At 38.0% G+C, this 18,185-nt stretch overlaps 1 protein-coding gene across 4 annotated transcripts; it reads left to right on the forward strand.

Moving 5' to 3' along the window:
- The first annotated feature begins 4 nt into the window (after positions 1-4).
- On the forward strand, positions 5-16,601 carry kcnj9 (potassium inwardly rectifying channel subfamily J member 9). 4 transcript variants are annotated; one of them, XM_035952411.2, is made up of 9 exons: positions 5-220; positions 1,352-1,471; positions 1,936-2,230; positions 4,219-4,432; positions 6,392-6,593; positions 8,526-8,718; positions 8,992-9,189; positions 11,766-11,896; positions 15,245-16,601. In XM_035952411.2, the coding sequence occupies exons 1-9, from the start codon at positions 179-181 to the stop codon at positions 15,509-15,511; spliced, it is 1,662 nt and encodes a 553-aa protein (XP_035808304.1). In that variant the 5' UTR covers positions 5-178; the 3' UTR covers positions 15,512-16,601. The 4 variants fall into 4 exon arrangements, with proteins under 4 accessions (XP_035808304.1, XP_023135083.1, XP_023135082.1 ...); XM_023279315.3 differs by lacking the exon at positions 1,352-1,471 and having other exon boundaries at positions 1,807-2,230; XM_023279314.3 differs by lacking the exon at positions 1,352-1,471.
- The last annotated feature ends 1,584 nt before the right edge of the window (positions 16,602-18,185 follow it).

Consider the following 18,185-nt stretch of genomic DNA (forward strand, 5'->3'; position numbering starts at 1 on the left):
GCGCTGAGTGGTCGGATCGAGGTGGTCTTTGTTTTTCCTGGTAGAAGAAGAAGGAAAAAAAAGAAAAGAGAGAAGCGAGCAGGAGTGGACTGATGCTGCGTCGAGGGTAAACACCAGAAATGGGTGTCATCGAACCGAGGCTTCCAATCCCGGCTCGATCTTGGACCAGATTCCTCTTATGATTGAACATCATCCATCTACAAGTTGCTCCACTGAGCAGGTAGGGTTTTATGGTTCCTTCTCAGTTGTGTGGCAGTAATCCACAGGCTTAGCTTTGGTTTCTGGAGCCCACTGGCTGCCTCAGAGACACCCTTTAATAGAGGCTATTTCTGATCCATCCATCAGGCGTAGTGCGTCATCTTGACTGTCACCATCACTCTCCTCTTGCGTCCATCCGCCAGTTGTCCAAATGGACGCACATCATCTTGAACAGGACTCCATTTTATAATGCAAATATTCCAGAGACACGCCTCACTGTCCAGCTACACATTTAATTCTTATGTGGGGTTTTATGTAAGAAAATCTCAGCAGCCCTGTAGTGCCTGTAGTGTGTAAACCCACATTACACAACACACACAAACAGAGATATGCATGGACCACACATACCTTCCCCAAGGCGTTTTATGAAACATGCAGAACAGTTAAATTGGTTCAAATGTGCATATGCCACACTGCGCTCCAGGATTAGGCTGTGTTACAAACAAAAAGGGATTTATTCTCTTATTTTGTGTCTGAATAAGACTTTTAAAACTGGATAAGATCAACTCCAAACACTAGAATTCCTTCATTTTTTTGGTGTAAATTTCTTTTTTAAAAGTTGCCAAATTACAAAACACGCACAGGAGGAAAGTGACCTAGAAGAGGTACACATATAGACAAATATACACCTAGCCACAACATTAAAACCACTGACAGGTAAAAGTGAATGGACTAAACACTGAACTAGACTGTCGTGCAGAGACGGAAGATGATTAAACTTACAGTTTCTGATATGGAAACAAATATAGCTAATCTCATTTGTAAAAGAAGTATATATATATATATATATATATATATATATATATATATATATATATATAGAGAGAGAGAGAGAGAGAGAGAGAGAGAGAGAGAGAGAGAGAGAGAGAGTGGGGCTGCACAGTGGATTGGGGGTTATCACCGTCACCGTGCAGCTACAAGATCCCTGGTCTGTGTCCCGGCCTGGGCCTGAATTGTTTCTGCATGGAGTTTGCATGTTCTCCATGTTCAAGCATGGGTTTTCTCTGGGTACTCCAGCTTCCTCCCTTAATCGGTGACTCTAAATTGTCCATTACATATGAATGTGAGTGTGCTTGTTTGTCTCTTTTTGTAGCCCCCTGGCACAAGCCCTGATCCATTAAGACCTCATCCAGGAACCCAGTGGACCCAAGAGATCCACTGCCAGTTTCCCAGGACTAGATATAACAGGACACCCATACACTCCCATGTTTATGTAAGGAGCTGTTTTGGCAGCAGGTGCAGGTGGTTTTAATGTTGTGTTGTGATATATATACATACATACATACATACATACATACATAATACATATACACATATAGATAGATAGATAGATAGATAGATAGATAGATAGATAGATAGATAGATAGATAGATAGATAGATAGATAGATAGATAGATAGATAGATAGATAGATAGATAGAGACATAGGAGTTTCCAGCAAATAGGTGGTGTTTCTTTTAAGAATAAAATAATTTGTGGGTGAATTACTGTGGCAGCAATACAGCTAATTGATTCTATGATTTCATCCTTGTGCTCTTCTTTATTCCAGGCTTCAGTCAAGCAAACAAATGGTCCAATCAATAGCCACTGGACAGAGTCTGCCTTAGGGAGGATATCAATAACACACTAATACGCTCCACACACACACTCACATATAAATATATATATATAAATACAGGCCATGGCGTTGGAGAATTCAGTCTTCCCCTCTCGTCCGGACTCCCTCTCGCTGCCGGTGGGGGAGAAGGGGGACGGAGAAGAGGTGGAGGTGGCCACCGAGGCCCACACGGGGGTCTTCAACGTGTCCGAGGAGCTGGGCCACGTCGTCACCACGGAGACGACACCATCCCCTCCCGCCTCGGCAAAGGTCAACAGGTCATTCCAGTCCAAGCTGGCCGAGCGAGAGGCCAACGCCAACCAGCGACGGAAGAAGACCCCAGGGACGGAGAAGGAGAGGGGACGCTTCGGCTGGGGTGAGTGCTCCACATTTCAAGATACTGAATTTAGGATGGAAAAGGCTGATTTCTGGAGCCTTAATTCAAGCTTGTGTGTTTAACTTCTCCAGAGATGGTTATTGACTCAGTCTGGAGTCCACCTTCACACACTGTGCATTGACTTCACCTCCTTGCAGTATAGCATCTCCACTAATTTGCAGCAGTGCTTCACCCCTCAGCAATTCTGACAGTCTTACACATCATTTTTTTTACATTAGCTTCTCTGTTTGTGCCAAACTGTACTCTACAGAGGGAAAAAATACAGCCTGAGACCTAAAAACACTGTTGATAAAAGGATATAGGACATGTAGAATTTATGCAAACCCTCCGTTGTTTGGATATCTGGTATTTTTGTGTGGACACGGGTTCACAGTTTTAGGAAATCTTTGTCTTATGACTTTTTAGAAGTTGCCAGAAAATATGGCCTAAAAAAGGTTCCTCAAAAAGCTAGAGATTGATATTATGGGCCAAAATATGACTCCATAGGTTGAGTAGGATAAACATGATTGATTTGCAGTGTTTGTCTATTTATGTGACCTCAAGAAACAACAGCTTTGTATCCTTACTGTGTCATAATCTCAGTTCTGACTTGTTGCACCCACAGTTAAAAAGATTTGATAAACACACAAAAAGAAAAACCCTCAAATGCCTTCAGACTCGTACAGTAACTAAAGTCCAATGTTGTGGCTTTTCTTCTTCTAGTGTTTGATGATGATGTCCCGTCTCAATGATTCTGATAATCTTGCACATCTTTTTTTCATTAGTTTCTCTGTTTGTGGCAATCTTTACTCTATAGAAGGAAAAAAATGCAGCCTGAGACCTAAAAACACTGTTGATAAAAGGATATAGGACATGTAGAATTTATGCAAACCCTCCGTTGTTTGGATATCTGGTATTTTTGTGTGGAAACGGGTTCACAGTTTTAGAAAATCTCTGTCTAGCTCACATTTTGTTGCCACTTTCTCAAGACTTTTTAGAAGTTGCCACAAAATACGATTTAAATATAAGTCCTCAAAAAGGTAGAGAGAGTTTGCATGTTCTCCCTGTGCATGCGTGGGTTCTCTCCGGGTACTCCGGCTTCCTCCCACAGTCCAAAAATATGCTGAGGTTAATTGATTACTCTAAATTGCCCGTAGGTGTGAATGTGTGAGTGCTTGTTTGTCTTTGTATGTAGCCCTGTGACAGACTGGTGACCTGTCTAGGGTGTCCCCTGCCTTCACCTGAGTCAGCTGGGATAGACTCCAGCACCCCCCGCGACCCTAGTGAGGATTAAGCGGTGTATAGATAATGGATGGAAAAAGGTAGAGATTGATGTTATTGGCCAAAATACGACTCCATAGGTTGAGTAGGATACACACTTATTGATATGCAGTGTTTATCTGTTTATGTAACACAACAGAAGCAACAATTTTGTATCCTGATTGTGTCATAATCTCAGTTGTGGCTGGTTGCACCCACAGTTAAAAAGACTCTGCAAAACACACAAAAAGAAAAACCCTCGACTGCCTTCAGGCTTGTACAGTAACTAAAGTCCAATGTTGTAGCTTTTCTTCTCCCAGTGTTTGATGATGTTGTCCTGTCTCACTTCATCTGCTCTTGTCTCCGCAACTGTCTGTTTTCATTTCGGTTTTCCCTTCTTCACCAGCCTGACTTTCCTCCGAGCCACGCTGCATCTCTCTAAGTAGCTTTTGTCCCTCGGCACCTCCAAGTGTTTATCCTAGAAACGCTCCTCATCCTCTGAGCTGTGACTTCAAACGGGGGAAACTTTTCAGAAATGTAAAAAGGCCGCCTGGCATGTGTTTTCTAAAGGTTTTTGAAAGGGTTTCTTGGAAATGGGGTTATGCAACGAAGACACTTGTACAGAACTGTCTTGTTTTTGTGTAAAGAAAGTCACCAAAAGGAGGCTGAATGATCTCCACATTCTCAGATTTCTGTAATCAGATCCTGTCTTTTCTTTTCTGTCCCAGCCCGGACTCGGCGTAAGAGGCAACGCTACGTGGAGAAAAACGGCCGCTGCAATGTGCAGCATGGGAACATGCGGGAGACGTACCGCTACCTGACCGACATCTTCACCACGCTGGTCGACCTCAACTGGCGTTGCTCGCTCTTCGTCTTCGTCATGGCCTACGCCGTCACATGGCTCTTCTTCGGGGCCATCTGGTACCTCATAGCCTATTGTAGGTAAGAATCACGACACTGCAAGTGAAGAGGAGTCTAGAGATTGTCATTGTCACTTATTACACTGAAGAGACATACAAGAAATGTCATAAAAAGTGTTGATCAGATTAGAAGCTTGATTGAGGAGAGTGAAAGACAACATCCATCCATTACTTATACACTGCTTAATCCTCATTAGGGTCGCAGGGGCTGGAGTCTATCCCAGCTGACTTAAGGCGAACACAGGGGACACCCTGGACAGGTAGCAGTCTGTCACCACATAGGACCACATAGACAGACAGACAACTAAGTGGACAATTTAAAATCCCCAGTTAACCTCAGCATGTTTTTGGACTGTGGGAGGAAGCCAGAGTACCTGGTGAAAACTCATGCTACACAAGGAGAATATACAAACTCCACGCAGAAAGATCCCAGGATGGGACGCCAACCAGGGATCTTCTAGCTGTGAGGTGATAGTGCTAACCACCGAGCCACTGTGCAGCCCCAAAAACGTCATGATACTCTGAATCTACTCCCATCAACAAAGTGTATTTTCCTTCTTACAGAGCCCAATGACATATCCAACCAATGTTACTCTTTACAAGTAACACGTTAGCTCAGACACTCCACATATAGTATCTCCATGGCCTTGACGGTAGCATATGACAAACAAGTATTTATGTACAAATGGCTTGTTTGTGGCCTTTGTAAACTCATGCAGAAGGCCTTTGATGGAGTCAATAACCCTTTGACCCACAGAAATTCCCTTCCAATGAGAAAAGCATATTTCACTGAATTATAAAAACCGCCTTCAGACATTTACATTATCAAAACAGGGCTTTTCTTAGCTGAGTCCTTTCTTCTTTCCTCCTCTTCATCCTTAAAGGAATAGTTTGATATTTTGGGAAATACTAAATTCACTATTCTTGTCTTGAGATTAAAAAAAAAGAAAACACTTTTATATCTGTAACTTCACACACAACCAGTAGAGGGGTTCTTTTAGCTTTAGTCAATTCTTACAAAAACTGTTTAGTCAAATGTAGTGGTGCTGATGGGTAGATTTAGTTTCACTTTTTCCTTCTTTTCTTTGTGCTAAGCTAAGCTAACCGTCAACTGGCTGCAACATCATATTTAGCAGTTATGAGAGTGGTATCGATCTTCTCATCAAACTAAAGCAAATAAGCGCACGTTCCGAAATGTCAAACTATTCCTTTAATGAAATCATCCTGAGGCAGCGCCACCTTTTAGACATTTTTGCAACGGAAGCTAAAAAAGCCCCATTTTTCAGCCAAAAAAAAAAAAAAAAAAAAAGAAAGCAGATGACAAAGCAGTATTAATATTACAGTGTATTTCATCATGATCTGTTGCCTCCTCACTAGATGTGTCTGCTGGATCCCTGCTCCAATTAGCTAACGTATTCGTCTCGTAAAATCGGGACCTTTTTATATCAATTATGGGCCATGATAAGGTGTGCCAGAGAGCTGTCGGAGTTGCATCAATTCCTTGGTCACCAACACAGGTCAATAAAACTCGTAGATTATATAAATTACTTAACACCACTCTCATTAATTAGCTGTCCCTCTCTGGCTGGAGCTGTGTTAATCAGGGACATTAGCCTGTGTAGTGTGCGTTAGAAAGGAAATTCTGCAGACTCTGGACTGAAAAAGTCCTGCAGACGCTGTGAGGATGTTGTGTGATGATATATGATGGGGTTTTTTGCTGCATGGGGGGAAAACCGACAGCATAAATGTTGCGTTAATTGCCACGGTTAAAGCTGACGACCACGATCACTTCAATTCATCACAGGAATTAGCGGAAGGACGGTGGCAAATTTAAATGGAGCCGTCATCTATACATTTCTGCACCTCAGGGCTAAAAATATAAATCTTTTCGCTCTCTTGTCTATTTTTCCTTCTTGACACCCACTTTGTCACCTCCCCTCCTTCTATTTCTCACATATTCTCCTCCTTTTGCTTCCCATAGGGGAGATCTGGACCATCTGGAGGATGAGACGTGGACGCCGTGCGTCAACAATGTCAACGGTTTCATCTCGGCCTTCCTCTTCTCCATCGAGACGGAGACCACGATTGGCTACGGCCACCGCGTCATCACCGACCAGTGCCCAGTGGGCACCATGCTGCTGCTGCTGCAAGCTATACTGGGATCAATGGTCAATGCTTTCATGGTGAGAAAACAGAGAGCTGCACTCCACATTCAGATAGATACATGACTGTGATAAATCTGATGTTTGGATATTAATGTCTATGAAAATTTCACATTTAGAGGAAAGAAAATGTTGCACTATTCTGCACATGAGACCTACAGTTACAAATATGATGATTTGTAGACTATTTTTCACACGTCTTACTTCAACGTGTTATTCATTTTGCGGAAACATCAGCTAAAACTTATTTAGCTGATGTTTTGTCACAAAATGACACAAACAACGTGCAAAACAACGGAGACCAGACACAAACAAGGCAAAATGTCACACAAATGACGCACAAAGCAACATAAAGATGACAAAACTGCCACAAAGAGACACAAAATGGTAAAAAAATGAAAACAACACAAGTAAGATACAACAGAAAATGAGACACGAAACAATTCATGCATAGCTAAAGTCCGCACTCCCTGTTATGTTTATATAGAAGAATCTTCCATTAATAAAATAAAACCTGGATGTTTGCCGTCTTTACAGTGAATTAATGCTGACCTTTATCCTCATTTATATAGTACTTATTGTATATTAGTTGTGTTTGCAGATTTGTGTCTAATACATTTGGACAAAAAGATTTTCAAACCTGCTCAAGTGCATTGGGAGGTCAGGTCGAGGAAAAAACTAAAAAATAGCCTCAGAGTGAAACTCCTCTAATTCTTTTTGGCAAATAGAGAAGTGCATGTAATTACTGTTTGACCTCAGTCTGTGTGATTAAAAGGAGGCCACAGTCAGTTTAGCTGCATTAAATAAAACAATATACAGTTTTTTTAAGCTTAGAGAGGGAAGTGGATGCATGAATACTGTACTGATGAAATGACTCCAGTTTTGTGCAGATGGTATTCTTCCTGAGAAAGAATATTTACTTTGAAAGTGCTGATGAGGTCGAGTTTATTGCACAATGTAAGCACTCCTCTGATGAGGACGGAATCACACACCGACGTCCGGCCTGAATCATGTTTATGCATGTTTGCAAGCTGGAAACCTGCCACACTAGCAACTGACGGACATGTGGGCTGCTTTTTACTATGCATAGTAAAAATGGTCGAGTATGAGGTTAATTCAAGTGTCACTGCTGTTTTAAAGACTGTAAAATAGGGAGATCGACTGAGAAACAAAGAAGCTTATTTTGTATTCAGCAGCTAGAATGAATGTTAGGGATCAACTGATATGGGTTTTTTTAGGGTCAAGACTGATGCTGATTATTGGTAATCAAGACAGACTGAAGACAGATATTTCAAACCGATGTGCATTAAATGTGTGTACAGCTTGTGACAGCAGGGAACCTTTTATTCAGAACAAGACTTCTTCCTTAATAAGGGTGACTGTAATCAAATATGTAAAATAGAAATAAGAGTTGACTGAGACTCATCAGTTTATCTCCTATAGTTACATCCGCTGTTCTTTATTTTCTTAATATTTCACTATTTTATCACATTTATTGCCCACTAAGGTTCATATCTTAAAGCTTTATTAATTATTGTTTTCCAGACTCTGTTTCCGGATAATCTGTGGCTCCCTTCTAACTTAGCTGTTAGCCGCTAGCCATTAGCATAGCCTTAACCACTGTGAGAGGAGCGAATTTCCTGGTTTGTCTTTCTTGTTCTGTTTTTACTGCATCATACCTGGAGTAGAGTATTTAATTTATCAGTAATCAGACAAGAAAAATACACATACCAATAATCAGGAAAGTGCCAAATATTGGTCACGATAATCGGTCTATTCAAAATGAATGTGTTCCAGCTGTACAATCGACATCGGCACCATTATGTCGTTTTCATCATGCTGTTTATTTTTTAATATTCCTTTGCTTTTCCAGTTTGTGCAAATATTTTCCGCTCTTTTTGAGTTTAAAGCAGAGCCGGAGTTTCACATAGTTTTTCTTTCTTCTGTGTCCAGGTCGGCTGCATGTTCGTAAAGATCTCGCAGCCCAACAAGCGAGCCGAGACTCTGGTGTTCTCCAAACATGCCGTCATCTCTCTGAGAGACGACAAGCTCTGTCTGATGTTCAGGGTGGGCGACCTTCGGAGTTCCCACATCGTAGGAGCCAACATGAGGGCCAAGCTCATCAAGTCAAAGCAGACTCAAGAGGGTGAGACGTCTTTTTGACTCTACCAACATTACTGTGAAGATTTCTACCAATTTTGCCGTTTAGCTGCTGATACCACGACAGCTATCTCTACTGAAATCACCAATGGTGCAAACCTAATACTAATCCTTGTAGAGTACATTGCAGAATCAATAATTTTACATTCCCTTAGGCTGGTTTTATATTTAAATGCCTTTGAATTGCCATTATCTGGAGGATTATCCTTTAAAACTCTCTCTGCTCACCTCACCTCCAGTGTTTTCTTGTGTCCTCCAGGTGAGTTCATCCCTCTGGACCAGACAGACATCAGCGTGGGCTTCGAGACAGGCGACGATCGCCTCTTCCTGGTCTCGCCGCTGGTGATCTCCCACGAGATCGATGCTCGCTCGGCCTTCTGGGACATGTCGCAGGCCCAGCTGGAGAAGGAGGACTTTGAGATCGTGGTCATCCTGGAGGGAATGGTGGAGGCGACCGGTGAGAAATGGGTTAAAACACCAAGATCTGTCTGTGCTGCATCGATTTCCCCCAGTGCCTCATGCTTGACTCATATTGTTTAAAAAGTGAGATAACAAAAACCTACAGTCTGGTAGCTTTAAGCTCAATGTGGATATTCACAAAATGCAAGAATATAGTTTGTGTATGCATATGAAATGACAATGTGGGTGATGGTGTGCTGCTAAAAACCACCATGCAGTAATAGGAAATAGTGACAAATATAAATGTTTATTCATGCAGTGATAATTAACATTTTAAAATGTATGAAAGTGGAAGCTAAACAAATAACACCATTAGCAATATTTTCTACTCAAGGCTTTTATGTGATTTATTATGGGAGTTTTTGTCATCCAAAATGTTAAACATGCTGTAAAAAACAGCAACTTAACAGTATTGTATTTTATAGGGAATAATACTTTGCAGTTTAATTTGACTGTAAAGATTTGGTGGCCTCTATATTGCAAATGCATGTTTGGCTGCATTAGCAAATTAATCTTGCAGATGCACACAGCGGTCTGATATTACACCAATAACATCACTGTTTTACAGAAAGCAAACCCTGCACAAATGTCCATTAGAAAATGAGATTCGTCTTCCAGGATGTTTGAGTTTAGATCAGCAGTTTTTTTGTCTTTTCGTCTTTTTTCTGGGCTTTCTGAAAGATGTGTTGTGACTATGGGTGAATATACACATATACTGTGAAATACCAGTGAGTTTGTTTTATAAATGGGAGTACAACTGGAGACTCATCTAGCACAGACTCTTCTCTGATGACTTAGTCTTGATAAATCAGCATTAAAAAGCTTAAAATGAGAATTTGTTGCTTATTTGCAATTTTTGAAGTGTCTCTATTGTTGAGTTGATTTAAACACATTTAAACAGAAAATAAGACACAACACCACATAAAACGAGATGACAGAAAGGAGACAAAACTATACAAGCATGATGTAACCAAAAATATAACATGAAAGGACATGAAGAGACTAAAAATGAGACAAAGAAGACACCAAATGACAAAAAAAATGTTACAACACGACACAAACAAGACAGATAATGTCAGAAAGGAGAAAAAAACTAAAACAAATAAGACACAAAATGGCAAAAAAAATGTGATAAAAATACTCAAGTACTCAACATAAAACAAGAAAAAAATGACATAAACTGAGACACAAAATGAGACAAAATGACAAAAAATGCATAAAGCATAAAAACAACAAAAAGATGACAGGTGTCACACAGAGACACAAAATGGTAAATAAATGAATAAATAAATACAAGCAAAATACAACAGAAAAAAGACATACAGCAACATAAAACGAGCCAAAAAAATGAGACAAAATCACACAAACAAGAAAAAATGTCACAAAAATGAATCACAAAGCAACAGAAAGACTACAAAACTGTCACAAAGAGACACAAAATGGAAACATATTAAACCACCACAAGCAAGATACAGCAGAAAATAAGATTTACAAGGTCTTAAACTGACACAAAAGTGATACAAAATGACAAAAAAGTGACACAAAATGACAAACAAGACACAAGACAGAAAGAAGACAAAACAGGAGAGACACAAAGTGGTGAAAAAAATAAAACACAAACAACACAAATAAAACAAAAAAAATGACAAAAGGAAACAAAACTACGCAAGCGTAATACAAGAGAAAATAGGACATGAAAGGACAAAAAGAGACACAAAATGAGACCAACGTGACACAAAATGACAAAACATGACACAAACAAGACAGAAATGTAAAAAAAAAAAAGGACACAAGCAAGATACAACAGAAAATAAGACACACAAGAACAAAAAGAGGCAAAACTGTCATGAAGAGACACAAAAGGATAAAAAGTTAAAACAGTGCAAGCAAGATGCAGCAGAAAATGAGGCATAAAACAAGACACAAACTGAGACAAACTGTCGAACCTTTAAGAAGCCTGTCTTTGTGTGACAGTGAGGGGAAAATCATCCTCTCTAGCTGGACAGCATGTTTCACATTTCCTCTGACATTATATATATATATTTAGAAGCATTGTTTATGTTATATTCATGGTTGTGTTTTGTGTTGCTGCTGCACTGACTTGCACCTCTCTGACTGTCTGACAAACTACAAAAACCGAGCAGATTTAGACAGAGTCTGGTAGGAAGGAGCTTTGTGGAAGGATTTAGAAGAGCTGCATCTGCTCATATGTCAGAGAGGATCATAGACCGAACTGTTTTCCTCCCTGTTCAGGAAGAATTAAACGCATGGGAGCTGTTCATGATGAGGTAAAGGTGGCCTGTCTGCCTACTCCAAATATCCATCCCTTTAGTCAGAGTGCTGCCATACAAAGACGCTCATAATTCAGCTCAGAAAACTAGCACAACGACAGCTTGCCTATTAAAGTGTTGGCGACTAAATGGGTAAATTAAATATGTCTGCGTCACTTATAGGTGCTTTGACTTGACGCTCAGAGGAACCTGCTCGTTTATCACACAGACCTGGATGAGTGTCGTGAGGGTTGACTGTGATATATATTTTTTTGCAGTCGTCAGCTTGTCTTTGTGTGTGCAGGGATGACGTGCCAGGCAAGGAGCTCGTACCTGGCCGAGGAGGTGTTGTGGGGCCACAGGTTCAGCCCCATGATGTCGCTGGCAGAGGGGTTCTTTGATGTCGACTATGGAGCCTTTCACCACACGTTTGAGGTAACGTTTCTGGAGACAAACTAATGCTATTGTGGCCTAGTTTAGCAGAAAGTCTAACTCTTGGTTTGGAACTCTTTGTTAGATTACAGATAATATTTAGTAAAAATCACAGAAAAATTGTTATAATTTACATATTGATTGCAAAAAACAATCAAGATGTCTGTTTTTTCAGTAATGGTAAATATCAGTAAAACAACTATATGTTTTCCTAGTTTGTCATCCTAATTGGTTTAGTTGAGTTTTGTGTATTTAAGTGAGTAAAAAAAACACAGTTATTCAACAGATATTTACCATTATTGAAGGATTGAAAGAAAAAAAGGAAACGTATTTTTTTAAACTGTCATTTTACAGATTCTTCCTGTTTTGTTGAATTACAGATAAAATCTAGTAAAATCACAAAAGTAGTATTAATTTACATCTTGATTGCAAAAACATAAACATACTGATTGTTTCTTTTTTGCAATGTAAAATGCAAATTAACACTTCATTAAAAATGGAAATCTGTAAAATGACTGTTTAGTCTTTCTTTTCTTTCATTCCTTCAATAATGGTAAATATCTGTAAAATAAATTTATTTTTTCCTATTTTAGCAGCCAAGTTTAGCTACTTTAGCAGAAAATCGAACTCTTGGATTGGAACTCTTTGTTAAATTACAGATAATATCTAATAAAACACAGAAAAATAGTTTAATTTACATCTTGATTGCAAACAAACAAACATCTTGCTACTTACTTAAAATTAAGTAAATTAACAAAATGAATACTTAATTGAACATGGGAAATCTGTAAAATGACAGTCTAAAAATGATTTTCCTTTTGTTCTTTTTTCTTTTCTTTTAATCACTCAATAATGTTTATATTGAATAAATCAACATTTAAACAAATAAAAATAAATTAATGTTATTTTCTGTTTTTTTTCTAGATATTAGCCGTAATTTCAAAGAGAGATCCAATCCAAGATTAAGACTTTCTGCTCAACTAGTTATGCTAGCCTGAAAAAGTAAGAAAAAGAAACAGATATTTACCATTATTGAAAGACTGAAAGAAAAGAGGACAAGAAAAATGGGAAATTACTTTAGAAACTGTCATTTTACAGATTTTCCATGTTTTAATAAATTTTAATTTAAACATTGATAGTAAAAAACAAACCATTATTGAAAGATTGAAAGGGGAAAAAGGAAAATAATTTTGATACTGTCATTTTACAGATTTTTACATCTTGATTGTGAAAAAAGAGTTTTTTTTGCAATAAAGATGTAAATTATTATTATTTCTGTGATTTTATTAGATATTATCTGTAGTTTAACCAAACAGGGAAAATATTTAAAAATGCTAGCGTAAAAAAAGACTTTCCATTTTTTTCTTTCTTTTTGTGCCATCTTTCCATTATAAATGTTAAATAGCTGTTAAATAACTGCATTTTTTCCTAATTTAAATACACAAAACAAAATTGTAATTTTACAGTCACACATTGTAAATGAACAAATTGCCATTTGCAAAAACACAGATTTTTCACAGATGTGATTAATTATTTACAGTTGTGGCCTGTTTTTTGTTGTTGTTTTTGTTTTAAAAAAAACAAACAAATAAGTGAACACATTTATTCTATGAGTTATTTTCTGTAATTTCACAAAACAAGGAAAATCTGTAACATGACAAGTAAATCATTCCAAAGATTACAGTTAAAAATGGTTCGGTTTTTACAGTGCAGTATGGTCAGAAACAGCATCTGAAAAATCACCTGTTCAAACAACGATTCAGATCACAGCCTGAAACTTAAATTAGAATTAATCCAAATATACAGTGCAAGTTTTTGTATTGAAAAATAGAAAATACAATAAAAAAAACAACACAGATGTGTAAGTGTAATATATTATATATAAGATAACAAATGGAGGCATTGTATATTTTGTTGGAAGTGCAACTTGGCTTTTAGGGTTAATTTGCTGATTTAATAAGTGGGCAAACAAGAGCTGCATGACATTATATTTAAATAACAGCAGTGTAACCAGAACAGTATTTAGTGGCAAAATTGTCATCCAAATTTTTAAACATCTTTACAAAAATCGGGATTGTAGAGCCTCAAAATCAAAGCGCAAGTGCATTTTTCTGTTTTTTTTTATCTAAAGAGACAATAATATCTGTTCTTTCACCAGCAGTACATAAAAATGCTCTGTAGCTATGAGATTTTTTGAGGAAGAAGAGCTGGAACAACTCTTCCTCTGTTATCCCTATTCCTGTCTCCACCTACATGTGTAACCAAAAGCTGAATTCTCACATTCTCTTGGGGTTGTTGAGAGGCATGCTGGGAAATGTAGGAGCTCTGGCTAAATATTTGTTTCAGGGTTATTTTTGTGAGGACGAGTGCTGTACATTGCTTGGACCAGAGCCACATACCAGAGCTTTTATAGCCGAAGCTAGTTTGCAGTGAAAATAACAGAAGTCAGCAGGTAAACACATACGAAACTAAACAGAGAGCACATTATAATGTGGTAAAAAGGTAAGAAAAACTGGGAGATACCATTTCATCCTCACTTTATGATGGCAAATTCAGCAAAATTAGGAATTTAGAGTTTGGCTAGAGACTTTGTGGGGCTGTACATTGTCACTGTGGTGCTTTGAGCTGAACTATGGGTTGACATTCGTGCCAATATGAATGTATTTTTTTTAGCGCATTTCCAGAAACCATCACTCCTGTGTTCTAATGTTACATTGTGTTAGCTAATCATGTTGAAAGGCTAGTTGATGATTAGAAAACCCTTGTGTAGTTATGTTAGCATATGAATAAAAGTGTGAGTATTCATATAAAACCATGAAATTAGTAGTATATATATATATATATATATATATATATATATATATATATATATATATATATATATATATATATATATATATATATATAAAAAGAGAGAGAGAGAGAGAGACTCATGGAAATGATGTCACTAGTTTTTCAAATATATAAACTACAGTTTTGAGCAAATAGAAATGTTATGAAGATGATGAGATTATATTAAAAGTTTTAAGAAAAGTACCAGAATTCATCTTGAGAGACACATGAATGTTGAAACTAAGTTTTATGATAAAACAATAAACAGTTGTTGGGATATTTAACCAAACTCATGGTGGTGGAAAGGGAAAAATTATTAGGAGTCATGTTTCAGGGACCATGATGGTAATAAATGTTAAGATGATGCATTGAATAACCAAAGCGGTGGACCAGCCAATAGATATTGCTATTTTTGTAGCCAAAATATGGCTTCTTCTTGACATGTTAGCAAAGGTGCTGTCTTTATCAGGTGTATTATTTGGCAGTTTGATCAACCTCTCATGTTTCTATTCATTCCAGGTGGACACGCCCTCCTGCTCAGCTCGAGAGCTCTCATTGGCTGCAGCCAGACTCGACGCTCACCTCTACTGGTCCATCTCCAGCCGACTGGATGAAGAGCCCACATTGGCTAACCAGGCTGCGAAGCAGCCGGACAGCGGCTCGGCCAACAGCAAAGCAGGGGAGCCGACCTTCATCGTCGGGGAGATGACCGACATCCAGGAGCAATCAGGACTGGCCGAGCTGAACGGCAGCGTCGCCACCGACCAATCCGAATCAGAGGCCTAGGACAGAGAATGTTTACAAAGACCTTCAGTATATCACCACCACATCACAGTTACTGTTAGCAGACCTTTTCTTTCCAAGCAAATTAGTAGATCCACTAGGCTCAGTTTTGCAGTATATGCCACATCCTACGTTGCCATACAAGAGTTTATTTCTTGATATTCTGTCTTTTCTTTGTATGTTTATCTTTGTTACAAGTGTACTGTATGTGTGCTATCTCTTTTCGATTTGTTGTGTTAGCTATCACCCTTGCCTATATCTACATTTAAATGACTAATACTATGCTTTTGGTGGGGTCAACAGCCGCATATCCTGTGGACCAATGCAGAATGTCAGACAGATGAAGGTTATTTGTCTTGTTGGGCAAACAGACAATGAGGTCATTGTGTGTGCAGAGTGAAGCATATGGATTTTTTGAGTTAAAATAGGTACAGTGCATAGATAGTTTGTTTTCACCTGCACACTACTAGATGATAACGAAGCATGGACTGAAACGGTAGTAACCTTGAATTTCTAAGGAACTGGACTTGTCTTTTATGTTTCAAGAACCTCAAAGAGAAGTCCGGTTGCTTTTTACTAGGATCCACATGAGCTGGATGACTACACAGACATATAACCTTGAATATCTTTAGATGCAACGATTGTTTTCAGTTTTATCGTCTGAATCTGGTATATTTGTCTGCTCTGTAAGAAACTTCATTTGGCAACAACACATCATTTGGTGCTAGAAAAAACATCTGGAGACCCATTTGGCTGACAAAATTTGTGGACTTCACAGCTGGATCCCTGCCCTGAAAGTCAACACTTTCCTTTATTCAGGAGGCACAAAGTATGATGTTTGTTATTAACGCTGATATGAATTTCCCGGCATTCCTTACTGCACTCAACATAAGGCGTGTGTAGCACAAGGGTTGTGTGCATCTTTTGTCCCCAGCCAAGTAGAAACTAAAAGCACAACAGTGTCCTGCTCAGTTCAGCCCAAACTCCTGCTTCTGCTGCTGTGTATATATATGTTGCCATTTTTACTTGATGTTTTTAATATTTAATATAATAACACATCAATTAGAATTAATAAACTACAATATATTCCAGAGCACCTGTCTTGGGTTGCGTGTTGTTCTGAAAAGGAGCTACATCAATGTACATAAAAACACAAAGATATGTAAAAAAATGAGTGTTTGGTTAGAAACATCAGACTAAAAATCTGATTGGGCACGTCTCAAGAGTCAAGAGTATTTGGTCCTTGACAAGAGATTAATCATTAAAAACATGTGTTACTGTAGCTGTTCTCTTAGAATACTGTGCAGTTTAACAACAAAAATAAGGTAGAATTTATGTATATATGTGTGTGTGTGTGTGTGTGTGTGTGTGTAGAGAGAGAGAGAGAGAGAGAGAGAGAGAGAGAGAGAGAGAGAGAGAAAGTATATTTAATCAATTACAGTAAGTGCATTTTTAACGGTTAATGTACTTTAAGTTTTTCTATTTTGGGCCACATTATATTTTTACTTTACTACTTTTCATACATAAATAATGACGTTTCCACTTCTCTCATTTATCTAAAAGCTGTGGTCATGTCATCGTTAGTTATATAGCGCATTTAAAACAACCGACAGTGAACCAAAGTGCTTCTAATTGTGAGATAAGATCAATGTCATAATACTCTATTACACACAGTAATAGGTTACTTTTCAAATTAAGAGTTTAAGCACAAAACATAGGCCATCTTCATCGAAATATGATGAATGGTTACAGGTGAAAAAGCTCAACAGCATATAAAGCGGGTATAATTAGCTCCATACTCACCAGCTATATTAAAATGCTGCTCAGACAGTAATAATAATTAAATAATATGCATTAGAATAAACCTACAGGGATTTGGGGCTTTTACTAGTTATGGAATATTCTTAACATTCTTAACATTAAAAAAACTTTCTGGTATTTCACCAAAAGTCATCACATTCATTGTCATTCATCATTAGTATTCTCATTTGACTGATTTTCAGTGCAAGACTTCCAATTATTTCTTTTTTTCCCCCAAGAACCCTCAGAAAAGATTAGCATTGACAGTGTACCTCAATTAATGGTAACCCAAAAGTTCTTCCTATTGAATCAACTAAGGATTATTTTGCTATAAATTGCAGAAATAAAAGTCAGGAGTAGTAGCAGAAGATGTTTAGTGATGTAAAAGTAGTAAAAACAAAACAGAAAAATACTCTAGTACAAATAAATAAACGACAGGCATACTGAAAGCATCAAATGAAGAAGTAGTGATTTCTCAGGTTTGTATAATTTCCTATAATAAAAATGAATGTATTTACATAAAAGTATGACTTCCATGTTGGAGCTTTTAGATACTACTGGGTAGTTTATTTGACAAAAGTGCTAAATATGTGTACTTTACAGTCATAATATTATGTGGTAAAGTAATAAGTAGCATAAATATGAGTAAAAGTACCTCAGAAGTGTACTAGAGTACAGTACTTGTTCTTAGCTCTCTGATAATTTCCTGTTGTATAAAGTGGTATCAGCTTAAGCTTTGCCCCGTTTAATCATTGCATTTTTTGCTCACATTTCGTATTCACTCGCTGATTATCTAGAAAGCTTCTGTTTAACTAATGGTCCACATTAAACTTTTCCCCTCTGTCCCCTGTAAAGCTTCACAGCACGACGTGTCTCA

This window comes from Amphiprion ocellaris, chromosome 10 (genome assembly GCF_022539595.1).
Source record: "Amphiprion ocellaris isolate individual 3 ecotype Okinawa chromosome 10, ASM2253959v1, whole genome shotgun sequence".
NCBI classification, from domain to species: domain Eukaryota; kingdom Metazoa; phylum Chordata; class Actinopteri; family Pomacentridae; genus Amphiprion; species Amphiprion ocellaris.